This window comes from Ictalurus furcatus, chromosome 9, assembly GCF_023375685.1.
Source record: "Ictalurus furcatus strain D&B chromosome 9, Billie_1.0, whole genome shotgun sequence".
In the NCBI taxonomy this organism is placed as follows: Eukaryota; Metazoa; Chordata; class Actinopteri; order Siluriformes; family Ictaluridae; genus Ictalurus; species Ictalurus furcatus.
In genome coordinates this window covers 1,563,783-1,585,000 of record NC_071263.1, presented here as the reverse complement: position 1 = coordinate 1,585,000, position 21,218 = coordinate 1,563,783, and the positions used below count along the sequence as shown (strand labels likewise).

General features: G+C 45.3%; 2 protein-coding genes across 6 annotated transcripts in view; one reads left to right on the top strand and one right to left on the bottom strand.

The window, feature by feature from the left end:
* Positions 1 to 21,218, top strand: part of samd4a (sterile alpha motif domain containing 4A) — a 46,922-nt gene that overhangs the window by 19,154 nt on the left and 6,550 nt on the right. For 2 of the 5 annotated variants that reach the window (XM_053632490.1, XM_053632489.1), the window contains 10 exons: positions 6,690 to 7,217; positions 11,246 to 11,521; positions 11,844 to 11,953; positions 12,303 to 12,389; positions 13,419 to 13,653; positions 14,178 to 14,263; positions 14,518 to 14,636; positions 15,152 to 15,377; positions 16,378 to 16,504; positions 19,132 to 19,215. In XM_053632490.1, the coding sequence (XP_053488465.1) occupies positions 6,690 to 7,217; positions 11,246 to 11,521; positions 11,844 to 11,953; positions 12,303 to 12,389; positions 13,419 to 13,653; positions 14,178 to 14,263; positions 14,518 to 14,636; positions 15,152 to 15,377; positions 16,378 to 16,504; positions 19,132 to 19,215 (1,878 nt within the window). The remainder of the gene's footprint in view (positions 1 to 6,689; positions 7,218 to 11,245; positions 11,522 to 11,843; positions 11,954 to 12,302; positions 12,390 to 13,418; positions 13,654 to 14,177; positions 14,264 to 14,517; positions 14,637 to 15,151; positions 15,378 to 16,377; positions 16,505 to 19,131; positions 19,216 to 21,218) is intronic. The other 3 variants (XM_053632491.1, XM_053632493.1, XM_053632492.1) reach the window with 3 other exon arrangements.
* Positions 1,792 to 2,904, bottom strand: LOC128612380 (uncharacterized). Its single transcript, XM_053632504.1, has 2 exons — positions 2,740 to 2,904; positions 1,792 to 2,633 (listed from the first exon to the last, which is right to left on the bottom strand). The coding sequence occupies exons 1-2, from the start codon at positions 2,902 to 2,904 to the stop codon at positions 2,037 to 2,039; spliced, it is 762 nt and encodes a 253-aa protein (XP_053488479.1). The 3' UTR covers positions 1,792 to 2,036.

The following is a 21,218-nucleotide window of genomic DNA, read 5'->3' as shown; positions in this document are numbered from 1 at the left end:
ACGTGTGTGAGTGTGTGTGTGTGTGTGTGTGTGTGTGTGAGAGAGAGAGAGAGTAAGGTGTAAGAGAGACTTTGCCTTGGTGTCATTTGTCAGCTTTTAACCATATCAGTATTCTGCATACATCACCGGCTGTGTGTTGTTGATTTCTATATTCAGACATTTATATTAGCTCGCCCTGCGTTCATGTTGTTTATGTAACCGCTACCGTCATTGCTTGTGGGCGGGGCCTGTCCAGCCTTCTTTAAGTTCCATGTTACTTGTCTTAAAGAATTTGTTTGTCCATTCATCTTTATGTCTTCGTGAAGGGGCGTAGTGGTTAGCACGTTTGCTTCGCACCTCCGGGGTTCGGGGTTCGAATCCCGCCTCCGCCTTGTGTGCGCGAAGTTTGCATGTTCTCATCGTGCTTCGGGGGTTTACTCCGGGTACTCCGGTTTCTTCCCAAAGACACACGTCCTTCCAAATTGTTAGTGTGTGAACGGGTGAGTGTGTGCGCGATTGTGCTCTGTGTTGGGTTGGCACCCCGTCCAGGGTGTCGCATCCCCGAGTCCCGAGAGGCTGGATAGAAGAGCGTTTCCTTTGCTTAATCGTCTACCGCGCATCCCATGATGACGAGAAATCCCGTGAGAAACTTACACAAGCATTTTTTATTTTCTCATCAACCGTGTCGTGTACGGCTTCAGACGCCCGTTCTGCCATTACAAATGTCTCGAATTTGATCTAACGGAAAGGAAAAAATGTCTGCGTACGGTCGGGTTAACAAGCTCTTAACAGACCTCGCGCAGACACACCCATCCATTCGAAAGCGCTCTGTGTGTGTGTGTGTGTGTGTGTGTGTGTGTGTGAAATAGCTGACATTGCACGGTTTGTAAAACACATCTGCTATATTCTACTCATGTTTTTAGCTTGAGGCCAGAGTTGTGCTCAGATCAGCATGCTAGGCTTGACCGGATGAGCATGTTAGATGAAAATGCCAGCGTGTTGATGCTCAGAGGCTTGGCACTGCCGGAGCGTACACAGACACACACACACACACACACACACACACACACACTCGCACATGGAGAAAATGAGAGATTAATGTTGCTCTAAAAGAACATCAGGAAATAAGTAATTCAGGATCAGGCATGTGTGAATAATACACCACGATGCTGAACATGAACAGTAATGCAGCGATGATTGTTTCCGACTGAAATCAGCTTTGTAGAATTTGTAGAGGTTTTTTTTTTTTGTGTGTCCCTTTAACCCGACTGATAAAGCGTTTAAGCAGGGCTTTCCTCACACTGCACCTCTGACTACTTTGTGATTCACATATTCCAAGACTCCCTCTTTTTTTCTTTTTCTTTTTTTCCCCCTTGGGCTCTCTTCTTCATGACTCATGCGGATGACCACATGGTACGCTCTGGCCTTTCAGAGTACGTTTACCTCCCGTCTATGGGAGAGCGGAATGGAAAAGAGAGAGGATAAGACCGTACGGGAGACTGTTAGAGGAATGAATGAGTGTAAGTGTGTGTGTGTGTGAGAGAGAGAGAGAGAGAGAGAGAGAGAGGGAGAGAGAGTGGGGGGTTAAGGAGGGGTTTACACAAATGCTTGGAGAGGACATAGAGAAAGTCTGCTCACTGTTTCCATCCTCCTGATCCAACAGCCCCTACTGGCTCTGGTTGGCTCCTGGAGTAGCTGAGCTTATAGTACTGCAGGGTCAGAGAAAAGAAACAGAGAGAGAGAGAGAGAGATGGACAGAGTGTGAGGAAAAAACAAAACAAGAATGAGACATAATTCTGCATTCTATCCAAAAACCACAAATTGTAGTATCCCTCATTCTGAAATCTGTCACAGAATTTATTTACAAATGTAAAATCCTGAAGATCGCAGATGTAACGCACGTGTTGTATTACAAGTGCTGGATTAGAATTTGTTTTTTTTTAAATATACGAATTAGGTAATATTGGTTTGTTTTATAATCATTAAGGGTGTTTATGTCTCCTTCCGATGTGTACTTTGAGACATGATCTGTGATCAATATGTGTGAAATATACAAACTATTCAATATGACGCACTTCCTCCTTCACTGAGACTGAAAGGCAAAGAGGCCACACCTCCTTCACTGTGATTGACAAGCCCAAAGGCCACACCTCATTCACTGGGGCTGACATGCCCAAAGGCCACACCTCATTCACTGGAGCTGACATGCCCAAAGGCCACACCTCATTCATTGGGACTGACATGGTCAAAGGCCACACCTCCTTCATTGGGACTGACATGCCCAAAGGCCACACCTCCTTCATTGGGACTGACATGACCAAAGGCCACACCTCCTTCATTGGGACTGACATGCCCAAAGGCCACACCTCCTTCACTGGGGCTGACATGCTCAAATGCCACACCTCCTTCATTGGGACTGACATGCCCAAAGGCCACACCTCATTCTCTGGGGCTGACATGCCCAAAGGCCACACCTCATTCTCTGGGGCTGACATGCCCAAAGGCCACACCTCTTTCACTGGGGCTGACATGCCCAACGTCCACACCTCATTCACTGGGGCTGACATGCCCAAAGGCCACACCTCCTTCAGTGGGGCTGACATGCCCAAAGGCCACACCTCCTTCACTGGGATTGACATGCCCAAAGGCCACACCTCCTTCATTGGGATTGACATGCCCAAAGGCCACACCTCCTTGACAGGCTGACATGCCCAAATACCACACCTCCTTCATTAGGACTGACATGCCCAACGTCCACACCTCATTCACTGGGGCTGACATGCCCAAAGGCCACACCTCATTCTCTGGGGCTGACATGCCCAAAGGCCACACCTCCTTCAGTGGGGCTGACATGCCCAAAGGCCACACCTCCTTCACTGGGATTGACATGCCCAAAGACCACACCTCCTTCATTGGGATTGACATGCCCAAAGGCCACACCTCCTTGACAGGCTGACATGCCCAAATACCACACCTCCTTCATTAGGACTGACATGCCCAAAGGCCACGCCTCCTTCAGTGGGGCTGACATGCCCAAAGGCCACACCTCCTTCAGTGGGACTGACATGCTCAAATGCCACACCTCCTTCACTGGGACTGACATGCCCAAAGGCCACACCTCCTTCATTGGGACTGGCATGCCCAAAGGCCACGCCTCCTTCATTGGGACTGACATGCCCAAAGGCCACACCTCCTTCACTGGGATTGACATGCCCAAAGGCCACACCTCCTTCATTGGGATTGACATGCCCAAAGGCCACACCTCCTTGACGGGCTGACATGCCCAAATACCACACCTCCTTCATTAGGACTGACATGCCCAAAGGCCACGCCTCCTTCAGTGGGACTGACATGCCCAAAGGCCACACCTCCTTCACTGGGACTGAGATCCTTGATCACAATCAAAAGCTTTTTGACAGCAATTTTCTGAAAGGAAAGTAAACAACTCCTAAATGATTTATAATTTTTTCCGGTGAGCAATATAAGAAAGAGAAAGAATTAGTATGAGTGTGTATTGGAGGGTGAGCAGTCTGTGGAGGAAGTGAATGTGGGGAGAGTGACAGTGGAAGTCTGAGAGATGAGAAGCCTCTATTGTCCATCAGCTGGGCCGGAGGGGTGGAGTGATGGAAGGAGAGGTGGAGAAGTACAGAAGGATGGAAGAGTGGGAGAGATGAATAGTGTGATGAGGTTAAAATGGTTTTATTAGTGCTCCCTCTAAGGTTGAAGGTTGAACATTGTCTCCGTTTGCTGATTGATCGTAATCGCGCAATCGAACAAAACGAAGCCAATCGATTTTTAGCAATAACGTTGGCGTGGTAACGTTGATTATTTTCCTGTAATAATCATGCCCTATCCTGTTGTATTCCTTATTTTCTCTGCATGAACATATGGGCGGAACGTTTTAAAGCCATCTTGACACACACACACACACACACACACACCTGTGGTGCTAACTTCGTAGAGCACTAACAGTATCCAGGGCCTCCGATTGTGCTAAATCAGTCCGAGATTGAATGTTTCCAGAACGTAGCCCGGCTGCCTTGCGATGTCAGGACTTCACAAATAACTCTGTCACGTCGAAGCTCGCAGCTTTTACAAATAACGGATGGCATCACCTACGACCCTGTAAAAATGGAAGTGCCAGAAAAAGTTGGCAAGCCGAGCGTTTAATCACAGCCGAACAGCCGTCTCTCGGTCTGAGCGTTGGGGGACATTAGTGTTATTTGTGTTGTGTGTGTGTGTGTGTGTCTTTTAAACACTTCCAAACAAGATCGTGGAATCCGGACCTGTATAACGTCCTGTTAAAAAACAGCCCTGAACACGAGACTGGAGAGAACTGGAGAGATGTAGCTGGAGAAGTCTGCTAGAGAAGAGTGGGTCAAACAACCCGCAGATAAATCTTATTCAGAACTATGGAAAACCTTTAATTGCAGTCATCGCCTTAGAGGCCGTGCTACAAAATATTAAGTTAAGGATGCCAATATTTTTGCTCGAGCCGTTTTCTTTTGTTTTCTTACTTTAAATAGGTTAAATCATAAATCTAAATTGAATGAAAAGCGAGTTTTAGAACAAAAAATGAGTAAAAAGCTGGAAGGGTACCAATACTTTTAGGCACGTCCGTACTGTACGGTTTCTACACGATAATAACCAGATTAAACAGCAGCTGATCAGAAAAGCGACGCAAATATTTCTGAGGCTGTCACTACGTACGTAAATCCGGGCTATCACGAGAAGCGAGCTGACTCGCGCCCTGTCCGTAAAAGTGCCCCGAGCCCTGACGCGCTCCTTCTAGTCTGAACTTTAGTGACATCAAGAAAACACCACATATTGTTTGTAAGACCTCGAGGGCACATGAATTAACTGTGCATTCCAGTCCATACAAACAGAGCCTGTTCCACGTCCACTATAACGTAGTCGTATTAGTACAAGCGGTTCATTTTTAAATAAAAGTATACGAGTCTATGCTAGCTAGATTGTAGCATTAGTCTCATAGCTAGCATGCTGACTGCTAGCTATGAGTCTCATAGCTAGCATTCTCACACCTACTCATTTTACCTCAGATTCAAGCAATCTCGACATTCAGTAACAGCCCGTGCTGGGGAAATGTCGCAATCGTAGTTTGCTATGCTAATGTTACAATGCTTTCCCGTTTGGCTTGTTTGCTCGATGATTATGACATATCAGTCATGACAAATTCATTTAAACCCTAGTTGTTTAAAACAGGTTTTGTTTTTTTTTTCACCTCAAGAATAGACGCTAACCAAACACAGCAGATGCTGTTTAGCAGACAGGAGATGTAACTAGCTAGTATGAAGCGTATCTGACTAGCATATCCCGTGTATATAACTAGCAAACTAGCATTAGTAACTAGCTAACATACAGAATATGGGAATAATATTCAGCACATGTAACTAGCAAACTAGCATTAGTAACTAGCTAACATACAGGATATGGGAATAATATGCAGCACATGTAACTAGCAAACTAGCATTAGTAACTAGCTAACATACAGGATATGGGAATAATATGCAGCACATGTAACTAGCAAACTAGCATTAGTAACTAGCTAACATGCATATCTATATAGATATAAATGTCTAGCTAGCTACCATGTGGCATATTTGAATAGCTAATGTGCAGTGTATATAAATAGCTGACTAGCATTCATAACTAGCTAATAGGCAGTGTAAACTAGCAGTAATTGGCTAGTTTGACAGTGTTAGTGCCAGTGTCAGTTTTGGATATGCGAACTAACGTATCGACAAGTCAAGACGCTAAACATATATGTATATATAGAGTCATATCCAGTGTTTATAACTAGCAAACTAGCATTAAAACTAGCTAAATCTAGTATGCAGCATAGGTAACATGCAGAATATGTATATAAAAAAATAATAATTCTAATATTTATCTAGCTAATGTGCAGTGTATATAAATAGCTAACTAGCATTAGTAAGAAGGTAATCGGGAGTATATGTAAATAGCTAATGTGCAGGGTATGTAACTAGTGTTAGCTGGCCAGTGTTAGTGCCAGTGTCAGTTTTGGATATATGAACTAACTTATTGGTGTTTTGATCTAAGTCAAACATATGTCTCTGGCTAATATGTGGTATACGTAACCTGCTAATATGCCTTGTGTATAACTGAACTAACTCGCATTAGTAATGAGCCAATATGAAACATTAAACATTGTCACTAGCTAATATGCAGTGTATATTTCTAGCTAACTAGTATTAGTTGATAATATTAAGCTTTGACAAATGGAAACTTTCTGGATATGACAGTTTACTTTCAGTGCATACCTAATCAGGACACATTTGTCAATGTGTATACCGTCTTTTATTTGTGGTGTTGGACAAAAATGTCCATGACCTCCAGAGTATCTATAGCTGAAGCTGAAGCTGGACAGGACAAGTGTTTCTGAGACATGCCTCAATAGTTTGGATATGTATAGCTGCTTGGACTCTGTGTAATAGCGTAGACGTAGAGCTGTGCCAACTGGTTTGGACAAAAGCTAAAATAAAGAAATGATCTTTCCCTGTCCTCTTGCAGTGGAGGAGCTGGCCGTATTCGCCTGTGGATGCTTTAACGGGTTTTATTGCTGTTATTTAGGGTTTTGTCCTGATACGAGAAGACGTTCCTGTAGAATGTTCAGGAAAATTGAATGCATTTGACTAACATATCTTCTCATCTCTCTCTCTGTCCTTCAGCGGTGATTGGGCAGTGGCAGGCCGAGCCAAAAGAGCGTCTCATCTCTCTGGTCCTGACCCACCTGCCCCTCCTCAAGCCGGGCAACGGCGAAGCTAAAAGCGAGTACATGCGGCTACTTCCCAAAATCCTCACGCACACAATCGAGTTTGGGCGGCACCTTGAGGAGAGCAGGCAGCTTCTCTCGTACGCGCTTATCCACCCGGCCACTTCTCTGGAGGACAGGGCCGATCTCGCTCTCTGGCTCAACCATCTGGAGGAACGGGCAGCCACTCGCACTGCCGGAGGAGGAGGAGGAGGAGATTCACTGGAGCGAGTGCCGTCTTCTCATCATCTCTATGCCCAGCATCAGCGTTACGGCTCTGATGACCGCCTCAACGGCTGGCAGGGATCTCGAGACTCGGGTATTGCCACCTGGCACACACAGCAACAGCAGCAGGGCTGTGAGAATGGACATCTTCTTCTATACCCATCATCATCAGTCCCGTCTACCATCAATACAGTGGGCACAGGAAGTGGAAGCAACTCCAGTGAGTGGATTTGCGTTTACATTGGGTCTTAATTTGACATGTTACAGTATTACCGTAGGTCTGATCAGTGTCTTTCTGTCGAGTCTGATCAGCATGTTTACCTTATTTACACTAGGTCTAATAAGGGCTTTAACATTTTGGCACCTGTACCTTTATGCCAGGTCTGATCAGCATTTTTTGTTAGGTCTAATCAGTGTTTTTATGTTGTGGCTGATGTGTTTCTATCGGGTCTGATCAGTGCTTTAACTTTGGATTTGGTCATGCATTCGTATTATGACTGATCAGTATTTTTTTTGATATATCAGTTTGGAGTGTGTACACGTATGTTGAGTTTGTTTGGAATGTTTACATTGAGTCTGATCAGTGTGTTTGTTTACACCGAGTCTGATAAGCATACAGTGGGTCTGATAAGTGTGTTTATGTTGAGTCTGATGAGTGTGTTTACCATGAGTCTGACTAGTTTTACCGACGAGGCTAATGATGCTCAGTGACACTGATTTACTGTGAGTCTGATAGTATGTTCTTGTTGAGTCTGATCATTGTTTTTACATTTAGTCTAAGTGCATTTCGTTTGAGACTGATACGGTGTGTTTCCATTGAGTCCGATCAAGGTTTTTACTTCAAGTCTGATCGGTGTGTTTACATTGAGTCTGATTAGTGTGTGTACGTCGAGCCTGATCGGTGTTCGTATGCTGAATCTAATCAGCATGTTCACTGGAAGTCTAATCATTGTGTATGCATTGAGTCTGATGAGTGCATATATGTTGAACCAGATAAGTACGTTTACATCGAGTCTGATCAGGATGTATATGCTAAGTCTGATAAGTGTGTTTTCCCTAGAGTCTAATCAGTATTTATGTTGAGTCTGATCAGTGTGTATATGTTGAGCCTGCTGAGTATGTTTACATGAAGTCTGATCAGTTTGTTTAGACTGAGTCTGATCATAATGTGTACACAGAGTCTGATCAGTGTGTTTACAGGGAGTCTGATCAGTTTGTACATGCTGAGTCAAATCAACTTGTACACTGTACGTCTGATCGGTATGCATATGCTGAGCCTGCTAAGATTGTTTACATGAAGTCTGATCACTGTGTTTACACAATGAGTCTGATTAGTGCGTTTAGTACAGTGATTGAGTCTGATTATTGTATACATGTATAGCATGTTCACTGTAAGTCTGATAAGCGTGTTTCCTTTGAATCTAATCAGCGTTCGTGATGTCCGAGCAGAGTGTGTACATTGAGTCAGATTTCTTTTGTGTATGCAGTCTGATTAGTGTTCACACTGAGTCTGATCCGTGTGCATATGCTTCATCTAATCAGCATGTTCACCGCAAGTCTGATCGGTGTGTTTCCTTTGAGTCTAATCAGCGTTTTTGTTGTCTGAGCAGCGTGTGTACGCCGAGTCTCATTTTTGTGTGTGTGTGTGTGTGTGTGTGTGTATGGAGTCTGATCAGTATGTTTGCGTTGACGCCAACAACCCAAACAAATTTTAAAAAAAACAAAACAAATTGTTTGCTCATTTTCTCTAGGGGAATTTTAGATAATTTAAAAGTATTGATCGTTGATTCCTGAGACACTTGTATGCTGAAGCTCTGATTGTGGGTCACAGTTCAGATCTCAGATCAGACAGACAGTCCTTGCATCACATCCCAGAGCAAACAATTAACGTGACGTCTTTACGCTTTCGCAATGATATAATACTCACTTGTAGTCTGATCATACTCCATGGCACTCAACAGGCCACAAAGCTGATTTATTTATTTATTTATTTATTTATTTATTTATTTATTTAAGGATTAGAACATTTGCTTTATTAAAAAAATGAATAAAAAATACACACGAACTCCAGTCTGATCAAACTCGTTTATTAAAGGAACAGGCAAAAAAAAAAAAAAAAAATTAAATAAATAAAAGCATGCACGATTTTTCCTCTGTCTTTGATTTAGCAGAAACGAGTTCCGTTATGATTAGCATGTTTAAAGGGGGAACATTGTGTTCACTTCACTTTTGGCCAGACTCTCATAGTAAAACCCCTGCAACAACAGTGTGGAGAAAACGAGAAACATACTCGCAGTGTGTGGCAGCGAAACGACGGTGACAGAGATATCGGGATTGAACATATCTGTGGTTAGAGCGGGATATTTCCAGCGTTTGAATGCGAGGCTTCTTTTCCTTTTTCTTTTTTTTTCTTTTTCTTGATGAAGGAGACAGCTGAAGATATAAATAAGGGCCCGTTTAATGCTTGGCTCCACAAGATCCCCTTTATTTTAGACCGCTCGGAGTCTGAGCGGCACAAAAGCCCGATTCCACCTCCCGTCATTCCCGTCACCTGGCGCAAACACACCCTTATTAGAATTACAATCGGCTCGGCTGAAACAACGTTAAAAAAATAAAAAAATTGCGTTTATACGTCGAGGGGGTGGGGGGGTGTGTGTGTGTGTGGGGGGGGGGGTGATTTCTCTAAAGATAGGGACAGTTAAAAACGTTTCGATGAATAATAGGCGAAGATGACGACTGTGCCCGTGGCCTGTGCCATATCTCACCCTGTTATATTAACGGTCAAAAGCATCATTTCAATTTTTAGCTCGGCATCTCGTCTCCTCCTTACCACACACACAGACAAACAGACGCTCCCACACCTCCCAGTCCTCCCTCCATAGTCCGTCCGCAGCTGAGCACCGCATGCCATTCCTTTCCTTCCCTTGTAAGGTAGCCTTTTGTGGGGTCTGTATTTAGGGGAAATGGCTAATATTTAGGGACTGGAGCATGTAATGTTAGCTGGGCACCTATTTTAAACCGGTCCTGGAAAGCCTATACATAGGACAAACTGCTACTCCACTGCTTATAGGTTTTTCATCCTGTCCTGCCCCCCCCTTCCACCACCTATACGCTTTCTTCCTGTGAGCTCCGGTGGTGGAAAAAAGTCCTGGAAAAGGTCCATCTTTACAGAGAAAGCACTAGATAGGAGTTTAATGCTATTAACAGCAGACATATTTAGAGTTGAGTTACGTAGGCACAGGGAAGAGATCATCGGTACTCGGTCTTGAGCACCGCTCGGAGAGTCGCGTGAAATTTGCACGTCTCTGTTACGATTCTGAAAAGTCCGTCGATTTAATCGGACTTCTCTTGCGCACTATCAGCACGAGCGGGGATCGCCGTCTGACGGTTCAAATGGATGTTTTACAGTCAGCACACGCTAAAATAAAAGCGACTGCGGAACGCCATTCGAAGCTAATCTTAAATGCATAAAAATGACGCTAATTAATGAATTAATCGTATCGTCCCTTTAAAGTCCGTACTCAGGTTCGTTTTCAGTCCGTACAGGATTGCGCAAGTTTTTTTTGTGATCGTCGCGGCCGAAAATGCTCGATTTGGTGCTTTTTTAAAAATGCAGTTGCACGGAATTGCTTCGTACGGTCTTTCCGCACTGGTGTTTGTTAGTAAACGAGATCTTTTTAGCTGTACTCGTGTTCGACGCACGTCAGTCGAAGAGGGCTTTGGCTGAATCTGCGAAAAATCCGCGGTAATTTATTTATTTATTTATTTATTTATTATTTTTTTGTGAAAAATCGCAAGCCCTTCCGAATATTGCGGACGTTGCTCCGTTTCGCGCTCGTCTCTGCGGAATCGCGAGATCCCGGAGGGACGGAATTTTCCGCACAGAGGACACCATCTTGAATCGCAGGGATGGGAATTATTTTGCGAATAAACTTCCGGACTACACTTACATATCGTAAAATACTTCGCGTTATTTTACCAACTCGAAATAGCTTATTAGAAGCACGATAAATAAATGTGATGTGATAAATATATAAATATATCCTGCGTGCACAGTTACGTGTTTAAAGGCGGGTCTGTTGAAAAACGCCGTCTCGGACACGCCTACTTGGGATAAGAGGCAGGAACACGCGGGTCATTTTAGACAATCTGAACGCGCCACCCAGAAAATTAGGTTGTAACTCAATTCTGAATACACTTAACTTTATGTTTTTGTGTGTGTGTGTGTGTGTGTGTGTGTGTGTGCAGTCCTGCAGTCTGCGGGTCAGCACAGTCCTCTGAAGCGCTCCATCTCTCTCACTCCCCCGATAAGCGGCTCGTCCACTCAGCCTCTAGGACACGGCTGGCTCTCACAGGAGGATCTGCGGGGACGGGGGGCACCTCTCACCCCTGACCACGCCCCTCTGTCCCCTCAGAGCAGCGTGGCATCGTCAGGGAGTGGCGGCAGCGAGCACCTAGAGGACGGCTCAGGCCTGGGAATGGCACTCCGGAGCTCCTTCAGCGAGGAGGGGAGCGGCATGCGGGGTGAGGGAACGGTCTCTGAAATACCTGGCGCTCCTTTACACCCTTCATATGGTGTAAAGGGGACGTCAGGGGTGTATCCTGTCCGTACAAGCACATCGAGTCGTAAAACAAAAGCACTCTCAAGACATTAAAGCGTGCACTGCTGTATAGGCGTGTGTTTTTTTGTACTTGAGTTTGCGCATCAGTGATTAGAGGTGTTGGAGTTCTCTCACGGGGGAAGACTCGTCGTTTCGTTTTCCTACGACGGTTACGCCAAACTCTAGACGTGTAAGCAGACGTGTGTGTGTGTGTGTGTGTGTGTGTGTGTGTTCTCGTCCCGCAGATGTTCCAGCATGGCTGAAGAGTCTGCGTCTGCACAAGTACGCCGGTCTTTTCTCCACTCTGACCTACGACGAGATGATGTCACTGACCGAGCAGCAGCTGGAGGCGCAGGTGAGTGGGTGTGTGTGTGTGTGTGTGTGTGTTTGTGTTTGTTGGGATTAGTTTGCACACAGTACGGTAGAAGTAAACGACTCCATTTAAACGCACGCTCAGGTCGAGTCGGGTACGAGGAACTGTTTTTATTTCGTCGTTCAAAAGCAGCATGTGAATGTAATGTCAATAAACGCAACGTGACATGGCTGGGATTCGCCAGAACTACTGTCAGAGCTGCTGTTCTATGGATATTCGAGGATTAGAATAATCAACACCTTCTGACCAATCAGAATTGAGAATACAACAACTCGGCGTATATAATCCACTATAATGATGATCTGTGAAAATACCCCAATCTCTCCTGTAGAGCGTTACTAAAGGGGCGCGGCACAAGATCATCATCAGCATCCAGAAACTGAAAGAGAGACAGAACATGCTACGCTCTCTGGAAAAGGTTGGTCTTCTCCCTCTTTTTTTTCTCCCCCTCCCTCCCAATCATTCCTTAACAGTTGTGACATATAAACTCACGATTTCCGTTTAAATATATCTCTCCGTGGCGGAGACGGGCTTCCGTGTATTCCTGCTGCTGTTTTTAATTATTTATAATAACCAAAGGTTAACGTGCTTCTCGGAAGAAGCTGAAGCTAGCCGTCCGTATCTAGCTTCAAACTGCTGCTCATGCTGCATCACAGGGCAGCGTAACACTCTCGGAGGAAAGAGCTGTCCGCCCTCTTCCGCATACATGAGCTCACAGAACATCACGATAACCTGGTATTAATATGATGGACAGGGACGGAGAATATGCCGTCCCTTCCCCTTCTCAAAGAAGAGATGCTTCTCAAAGTATATTATTTGCAAAAAAAACAAAACTCAGATTTTTCCATCATTTCTGTTAGTATTTAGCTTCAGCAACATCTGATGGGTTTTCCTAGACCGCCACACAAACGCTGAATAGAGAACGAATTCAGACATGAACACGGTGATTATGTAAACCAAAAAACGGCAGCCGGACGTTCGTGTCTCCGATCGTCTCCCTAATTCCAGGTCATGTCGAACGAGCAGAAACAGGACTCCGTGTTTCACGCTCCGTATTCAGATCTGTTCGGCTTCTAAAGCCGTCCGAGCCCGGCCGAGGCCCCGTAGGTGAAAACGAAGCATGTATTTTCGGGAGGACTTCATCACCACATGTCATTTTACACCTCGTTACACACGGCAGAAATATCCCAACACCTGACCGTTGCTCGTCGACAATTTACGGACGCGTCAGAAATAAATAAGCTGGATGTGACCTCGAATACCAATTATACTCGCATCTGCTCATTTGTCTTTCGCTCACACTCTTTCCTTCACCCTGTGTTTATCAGTCTCCATAACCCTCACTTCTCCTCTCTATTTGCTTTGACGCTCTTACTTATTTGGCGCGTCCGCGTATTACTTTTTCTTTAGTCATCTCACGTTCTCTCTCTCTTTCTCTCCCGTTCAGGATGTATTGGAAGGCGGGAATCTGCGTTCTCCTTTGCAGGAGCTGCATTATATCATCGGGACTCCCATTAAAGCGTTCAACAGCGTGGCCGAGTCTCCACAGCGCCCCCTACTGAGTGCCGACGGAAAGAGCGCAGCCAGTGGAGTGTGTGTGAGCGGAGGGGAAGCTGAGAGCAGCACCACACTCGTAGCAGAGGGGGACATTCCTGCTCAGTTCACGCGCGTCATGGGCAAAGGTACACATAAGCAAACATGTTTGTCTCACTATATTTGTGAGGACTTTCCACTGACATAATGGATCCTGCCTTTTTTTTTTTTTTTTTTTTTTAAATTAAAGGTGTCATCTTGTTTGAGAGATGATTCCTAATTAAAAAAAAACAAAGTAAATATATATGGGCACATAAACAGATGAGAACATACTCTTACTCACTTTTATGTGTAATATATAACCTGGATACACTGGATACGACACACATATATATATATATATATATATAGAGAGAGAGAGAGAGAGAGAGACAGAGATATAGACAGACAGACAGATGGATAATGGACAAGGTGTGTAAACGCAGCGTGAGTGTGATGGACTCGGGTCCTCGGTGTGTGTTTAATGTTTAATGTGTGGTCTAAACAGATTATCACAGAGTTCATGCAGCTTGTAAAGGTTGTAAGTGAGTGAGCAAACAGACACCGCTCGATCTCTGAGCTGCACTCAGCCTGCGTGTGTGTGTGTGTGTGTGTGTGTGTGTGTGTGTGTCAGTGTGCACACAGCTGCTGGTGTCTCGGCCGGATGAGGAGAACATCAGCTCGTATCTGCAGCTCATCAATAAGTGTGAACTCCATGAGGTGAGGATCAAACAGGATTAGCCTTAATAATTATTATCAAGTAAATAAATAAATCAGTATGATTTTTAAAGAAATTATTATTATTACTATTATTATTATTATTATTATTATTATTATTATATGCTGTTTCAAATAATAAGTGACTAGACAACGTAGTCAAGTTTTTTTTATTAGGCAGTAATAAGGGGTTTTTAGCAGAGGGAGGGGTTTTATATATTTAGAACCGTTGTGACTCCGCCCGCTCTGTCTCTCAGGCGTTCACAGAGACGCAGAAAAAGAGGCTGTCGTCATGGAGGCAGCAGGTGCAGAAGCTGGTACGCTCGTTTCCGCGGAAACCTCTCCTGGACATGACTGGATACCGTCAGCCGAGGAGGTAACGTGCACGTTCGCCTTCACTAAGCGTTCAAAAGTGTTCACCCCCTGTCAATTTTTAAGTAAATTTAAAAAATAATTTGTTTTTAATGAATCTCCAAATCACAATCCTGCTTATAATGAGTTCAGTGGTGTGATTGTAGACACACAGAACAAAGTATGAGTAATTGGCGCTCTTACGGAACCCTGCGTGTTTTACGTAAAGTGGGCGGGGCTTAAGCTGGGGTAACATCCTCACTGATCTTCCTCACGAGGAAGATGTGGCTTGCTCCTCCCACGTAGTTGTTATTTGAATACACGTCTCCACTTGATTTATCTGTTGAACTCCAACGCAACATCTGTATCAAGTGAGATTTTTAATCGTACTCCCCCGTTTAACGCCAACATGTCGTAACATGAGCACGCAGTTCCCACAAGATTCCTCAGATTTATCATGATGTCATAGCAGCGGTATGTGATGCTAACCTGTGTGTGTGTGTGTGTGTGTGTGTGTGTGTGTGTGTGTGTGTGTTGTAGCAGCCGTGGTTTCGGTCAGTCCAACTCCCTTCCCAGTGCTGTGTGTGTAGGCAGCAGCGTGTGTTCCCGGAGAAACCTGCGTCAGTTTCCGGTGCCATCGCGGAGTCTTCCTGCGCCCAGGCTCGGCCTGCTGGGCACCGCCGGCCTGCTCACACACACACACACACACACACACACCCCACGCAGTTCCAACAACACACCCACCAACCTGAAGCAGGGCAGACAGGTAACTAACACACACACACACACACACACACACACACACACACACTCAAACCTGCTCCCATGTAAATTAACAGCGTATTGTTTCAAATATTTTTTTTCCTTCTTAAAGTGGAACTTCAGACGGCGCGCTGCATTCCACAAATTCCTCACCGGTGCTGAAATGGAAGAGTTCTTACATGTTTTCATATCGTTAATTCACGTCTGTGAATTATTATGGAAGTGTGTTAGCTTGTCTTTCCAGTATGTGTGTTTTGTTTTTATATATGAGTGTGTGTGTGTGTGTGTGTGTGCACGGAAACATTTTCCTACGTTTGTACAATGGGAGGAAGTTCCAACCGATTCATGTCTGTGGGTTAGGGGGGTGTGTGTGTGTGTGAGAGAGAGAGAGGGAGAGAGAGAGGGAGGATGAGTCATAGTGAGGAAGAAGAACAGCATGGTGAAGGGGAGAGGAGGAGAAAAAGGAGGAGAGAGAGAGGGAGAGAGGCAGTGAGAACAGTGCATAGGCATTTCCTGTTTTTGCCTGCCTCCCTGTACCAGAGGGCCGAGAAAGGGAAAAAGAGAGCGAGAGCGAGAGAGAGAGTGTGTGTGAGAGACACAGAGAGAGAGAGAGAGAGAGAGTGAAAGAGAGCGAGAAAGGTCCAGAATAGTCAGTAGTTTTTTTTGTCTCAGGATGACGATGTTCTCGTATCAGCTGTTGTCGTATATCGGTGTTGTTTCATCTCCGTGTGGAGGTTTTGACTCATTGTGCACCATTTAGGAAAGAAAAAAGAACAAAAATAAAAAAACTTCCCCGTGGTTCTTCATCAGTTGTTCTAGAACGAATGCTCCATCATTTAACGCCACAATTCCACACAGTCTCGCAGCCAGTCCCGGTGTTATGAGTTCTTTGCTACACAACGTTAGTTCCTGTATAATCCATGTAAGAAGGTGTGATGGAGACAGTAAGATATCATGCTCATTGTGTGTGTGTGTGTGTGTGTGTGTGTGTGTGTGTTGTGTAGGGTCTATGGTTTGCTAACCCGGGCGGCAGTAACAGCATGCCCAGTCGCACCCACAGTTCCGTGCAGAGGACGCGCTCGCTACCCGTCCACACCAACCCACACACCATGGCCATGTTCCAGCAGGCAGGTAAGAGAGAACCATCACACACACACACACACACACACACACACACATTCCTGTCTGCTACACACTCCACACTTAACCTGGCTTACACGGATGTGATCTGGAAATCGCTGGCGTTGTCGTTTTTGTTTTTTCTCGATCGGTACAAACACGAATTATTCGAACGGCCGCAAGTCCTTTATAAGATTATTCAGGACGCGGTTGGGTTTCTGTGTGTAGAGTATCGTGACTCTCTAATCTCGAAATGTTTTATTCAGTCCCTCCAGGATTCGCAGAAACGAACGCAGACTCAAGCCAACCTTCGGAGAAGCATGCGATTTTTTAAAAATTATTTTATTTTATTTTTTTTCAAAACCACCGCAGATTTTCCGCAGGTCCGGGCCGCGACGCGTCGCGATGACGTGGCGTCCAGCCGGAGCCCTCTTCGGTCCCCGTGCGTCGAACACGAGCACACCTAAAGCATCTCGTTTGAGAACAAACGTCGTTTCGTGCGATTGCTTTGTTACGCACTTGCTCAAAGGTTTCCTGAGCGTTCCTTCGAACGCAAACGTGTCGTTTCCCCCCCCCCCTACACGTTGTAGAAAGCGCTGCAGCTTTCGCATCGCTTCCTTTATCGTACGCGAGTATATTTTTTAACAGCGAACTATTTTTGAAGCTCGGTCTTGGTGTGTAGGAATCCTGCACAGGTCTTATATAGAGCTTTATTCACAAGCATTTCATGAGTAAATGTGTTCTGTGGTCATGTGAGGTGACTGTGTGTGTGTGTGTGTGTGTGAGAGCTTTAGGAGAAAAGTGTTCCACTAACACACATTCCGCAGAGACAGTCGCTCCCTCACCCGCTGCCAGAGCAAAAAACCTTACATCAGTGTGTCAACACTCACTTCCTGTAGCTTGTCCTTCATAAAAGCGGACGTTCCAGCAGTGTAGAGAGAAGGGGAGCCCTGTGTGTGTGTGTGTGTGTGTGTGTGTGTGTGTGTGTGTGTGTGTGTGTGTGTGTGCAGGAGAAGGAGAACGAGAAGGAAAAGAGAAAAGGGCAGTCCGTACAATGACACTCTTTGTACGCTGTGGCTTGAGAGCCCAATTACTGTTCTCTGTCGCTCGTCTCCTTTTCATCTTCTTCCTTTCCTCTCTCCTTCTTTTTTCCGTCTTCTTGCTCTCTTTCCCGTTTTTTCTTCCCGTCATCCTTTTCCTCCGCTGTCTCATTCTTCTGTTGCTCCTCGTCTTTGTTCTTCCTCTCTCCTCCCGCTCATGTCTTTTTTGTTTGTTTTGTTTCATCTCTCTCACTTCTTTCGAAAGGACCGGAAAGTGATCGTCAAACTCACCGCCTCTCTCACAAGCTCCCTGTTCGAGACTGGTGAATCCCGTTGAGTAAAGTGAGGGATATGGGGTTAAAACTGAGACATGGACTTGAGGGTGTGTTGGGGTGGGGGTGGGGGGAGTTGGAGGAGTTGGAGGAGTCTTAGAGGATTTAGTACCTAAAAATAGCACACGGCGTATGCACTCCGTCCATCAGTCCCATGCCTGACTCAGCCGCGTGTCCCTGTGAGGGATTTGTGAAGACCCCGGGAGTGCTGACTCAGCCTAAGACCGAGTGTTTAACACTGACTTGGATGACGCGGTGCAGTGTCTTATTACAGTACAGGGCAACCTCTCCGGCACTGATAACAACCCTCAGTACGTGGAAAAGTCTTAGCCTTCAGTTTCACCTGCGAAGACGGCGCTCGTTGTTAAAAAGGATAAACCGACACGAAGACCAGAGAGCTGTCTATGGGAGAAAAGCCAGCCGTTTTGAAGCTGAGTAAAGACGGAAAATCAATCAGAGTCATCGCACAGACATTGGGCACAACCAATACGACCGTTTGGAACAAACCACTGGTGTACCGAGCAACAGACACCGAGTGGGTCAATGGGCCAAGGAAAACGACAACATCTGATATGCGACCAAATATGAAATGTAATTTACTTTGGGCTGTTCCTATACTTTTGCTCACCTAAAAATTGGGTAATCTGATATATAAAACGCTCCGTATTTTGCTTTGTTTAACACGTCTAGATGTTAAATAAAAGCTGAAATCCTAATCTCTCGTCTCGTATCCATCTTTTGATCTCAAACCCAAACGTCTTCGGTGTAGAGCACAAACAGCCTTGCCGTTCCAATAGTTTCGGATGGGACTGTTCCGATAATAAACGAATTCCGCTGAAAAATGAACGAACGTTTTGTTGTTTAATTGGGGTAAGGAATCGAACACGACGTGTCCTGCTGTGCTTCCACCACCATGACCTTATTATTATTATTATTATTATTTCCCCCCCCCCACTAAAAGCATATACTTTTATATGAAGAACGCCATGTCATGCTTCTTATCCATTTATAGTTACCTTTAGCGTTGTGGAACTTGCCGCTGAACGTCTCCTTAGAGAAAACTTCACCGCTTATTATTAGTCTTGGATTAAGTGGAACGTCCACCTTCTGACCAATCAGATTGAAGAATTCGACACTACAGTCGTGTATGTAGTAGCGTAAATGTAGTATTTTTCTGCTCGAGTGTTCCTGTACTAACTCCCCCCTGTGTCATGTTCGCGGTGGTTCTCTGGACGATCATGTGATGTCTTTTTTTGTTTGGTCGCAGATCTGCAGATTCCTGTGACGGAGCCAGACATCAATAATCGATTGGAGTCTCTGTGCCGCAGTATGACCGAACACGCTCTGGAAGGTAAATCATCCGTCCTTATTTCTCCGAAATCTCCCCACGGTTGCTGAAACCCGTGATAGAAGGCGTCTGTTCGTTTTTACCGATTCTACCGGTTTCCGATGCGACGTAACGTGACACCGTTAGGACGTCACAGAGCTGAAAACTGTCGTGGCTACATCTCGTGGCTGATCGCTAACAATGAGGAAGCCAGAGGTGACGGTGGGAAGGGAACAAAAAAGGTCCTGAGACGACATGAGCTGGAGGAAGAAACCTGGAGAGACTCAGAAAGGGAACCCGTCCATTTTCCGGGTGACACCGGAGAGCGCGTTTAATGAATCGTTCTTCCACAATTGTATAGCGTAATTTGGTATTAGAGTCAAGGAGGAGGCGTGGCCTAAAAAACTCGAAAGGAACCATCACGAGTACCCGAGTAAGAATTCCGAGTTGAGGGGGAATCCTTTGGTTTTTCCTGGTCAGTGGTCCAGATTCCGAATTACGACCGCTAATCTAGTCTATTGCTCAGCTGACATTATTCTTGAGGAGTTTATGAGATACTATCGCCACCTGCTGGAGTGGCATGCTCATGAGCGTGTTCATTAATTTTTTTTTGTGTGTGTGTGTGTGTAGATTTCTTTTTGAAACTTTCTGAGGATTGAAAGTAGGCGTTCGAAAATATCTGTTTACATGTTGACTGAGACGATCCTTTACTCGTTAGCTACGTTAGTGCAAAACCTAAAGAGAGAAACTCCACACACCGAACACGTCTTAATCCTAATCGACGGACTAAAAGTTTGTGGTAAGTGACGAATGATGTACGTTCGGTTTTCGACCGATCCTAGTGGCTTTAAAGCACTCGGTTATGAGTATTTCCTCCTGTGCCTTTAAGGCAGTGCTCCTGTAAGGCAGTGGAAACACTGGAATGGGTACATTTTGTGCTTTTGGCTTGAAATGCAAAGAGTTTGGAATGTGAACAAACATGGTTTGAGGTAGCGCTGAATACTGGCTCGTTATGCCGTAAAGCACGCACAGAAAGCGTTCTTTATCGGCGAAACGTCTGAAACGGCATCCTCCTTAATTAGGTCAAACACTGCAGCCGTGCTTCCACCGTCGGCCCCCGAGCTGCGGAGGAAAATTACACTGTAGCTTTTGGACAGAGCAAGAATGTACTTTTCCGTCTCTGAGAGTTTTCGAGCGAAGCTCCTCGGTCAGTCGTCGCCGACGTAACCCGAGCTCAGAGCGGCAGCCACAACAAAACGCGGCAAATCCCTCAGACTGCTGAATAACCCCACTGCTCTGGGTGTGACTTTAGGCTGCGAGGGGAAAAAAAAAAGAAGGTGACCGTTCCCGTGTAAAGCGGAGTTTTCCCTTCGCATAAAGAGGGTGTGTGTGTTTTTTAGTAGCCGAGCTGAGACAGAGACCCTCAGTGGCCGGACAAGTGCGGCTTTGTGTGTTTGGAGCACAGTAAGGCACTGCGGTGAGCTCAGGAATGCCCGAGCCGCTGCCCACAGAGCTGGCTGTGTTCCTGTACCACGCTCAGCCAAAACTTACCCCCAAATCCCCCACCGGAGTATTTCCCCACTACACTTTCTACTAGTGATCATAATTCATTTTATTTATGTTTTGCCTTTCGGACATTTAAACGATGGATATTGGTCATATACCTACGTGCTCTATATACTTTGGGTCCAGAAAAGAGTTTTAAAAAGGCTTTTGAATATAATACTACTACTACTATTACTACTACTACTACTACTAATAATAATAATAATAATACATTTATTTATGTAGCACCCTTCTGAAACAAAAGATTTGTTTGGCATTAAAGGTTCAGAATCAGGACCTCCTTTCCTGGGACTGACAGACACAGAGGCCACACCTCCTTCACTGATACTGATAGACACAGAGGCCACGCCTCCTTCACTGCTGATAGACAGAGGCCACACCTCCTTCACTGATACTGAGAGACAGAGGCCACACCTCCTTCACTGATACTGATAGACACAGAAGGTCACGCCTCCTTCACT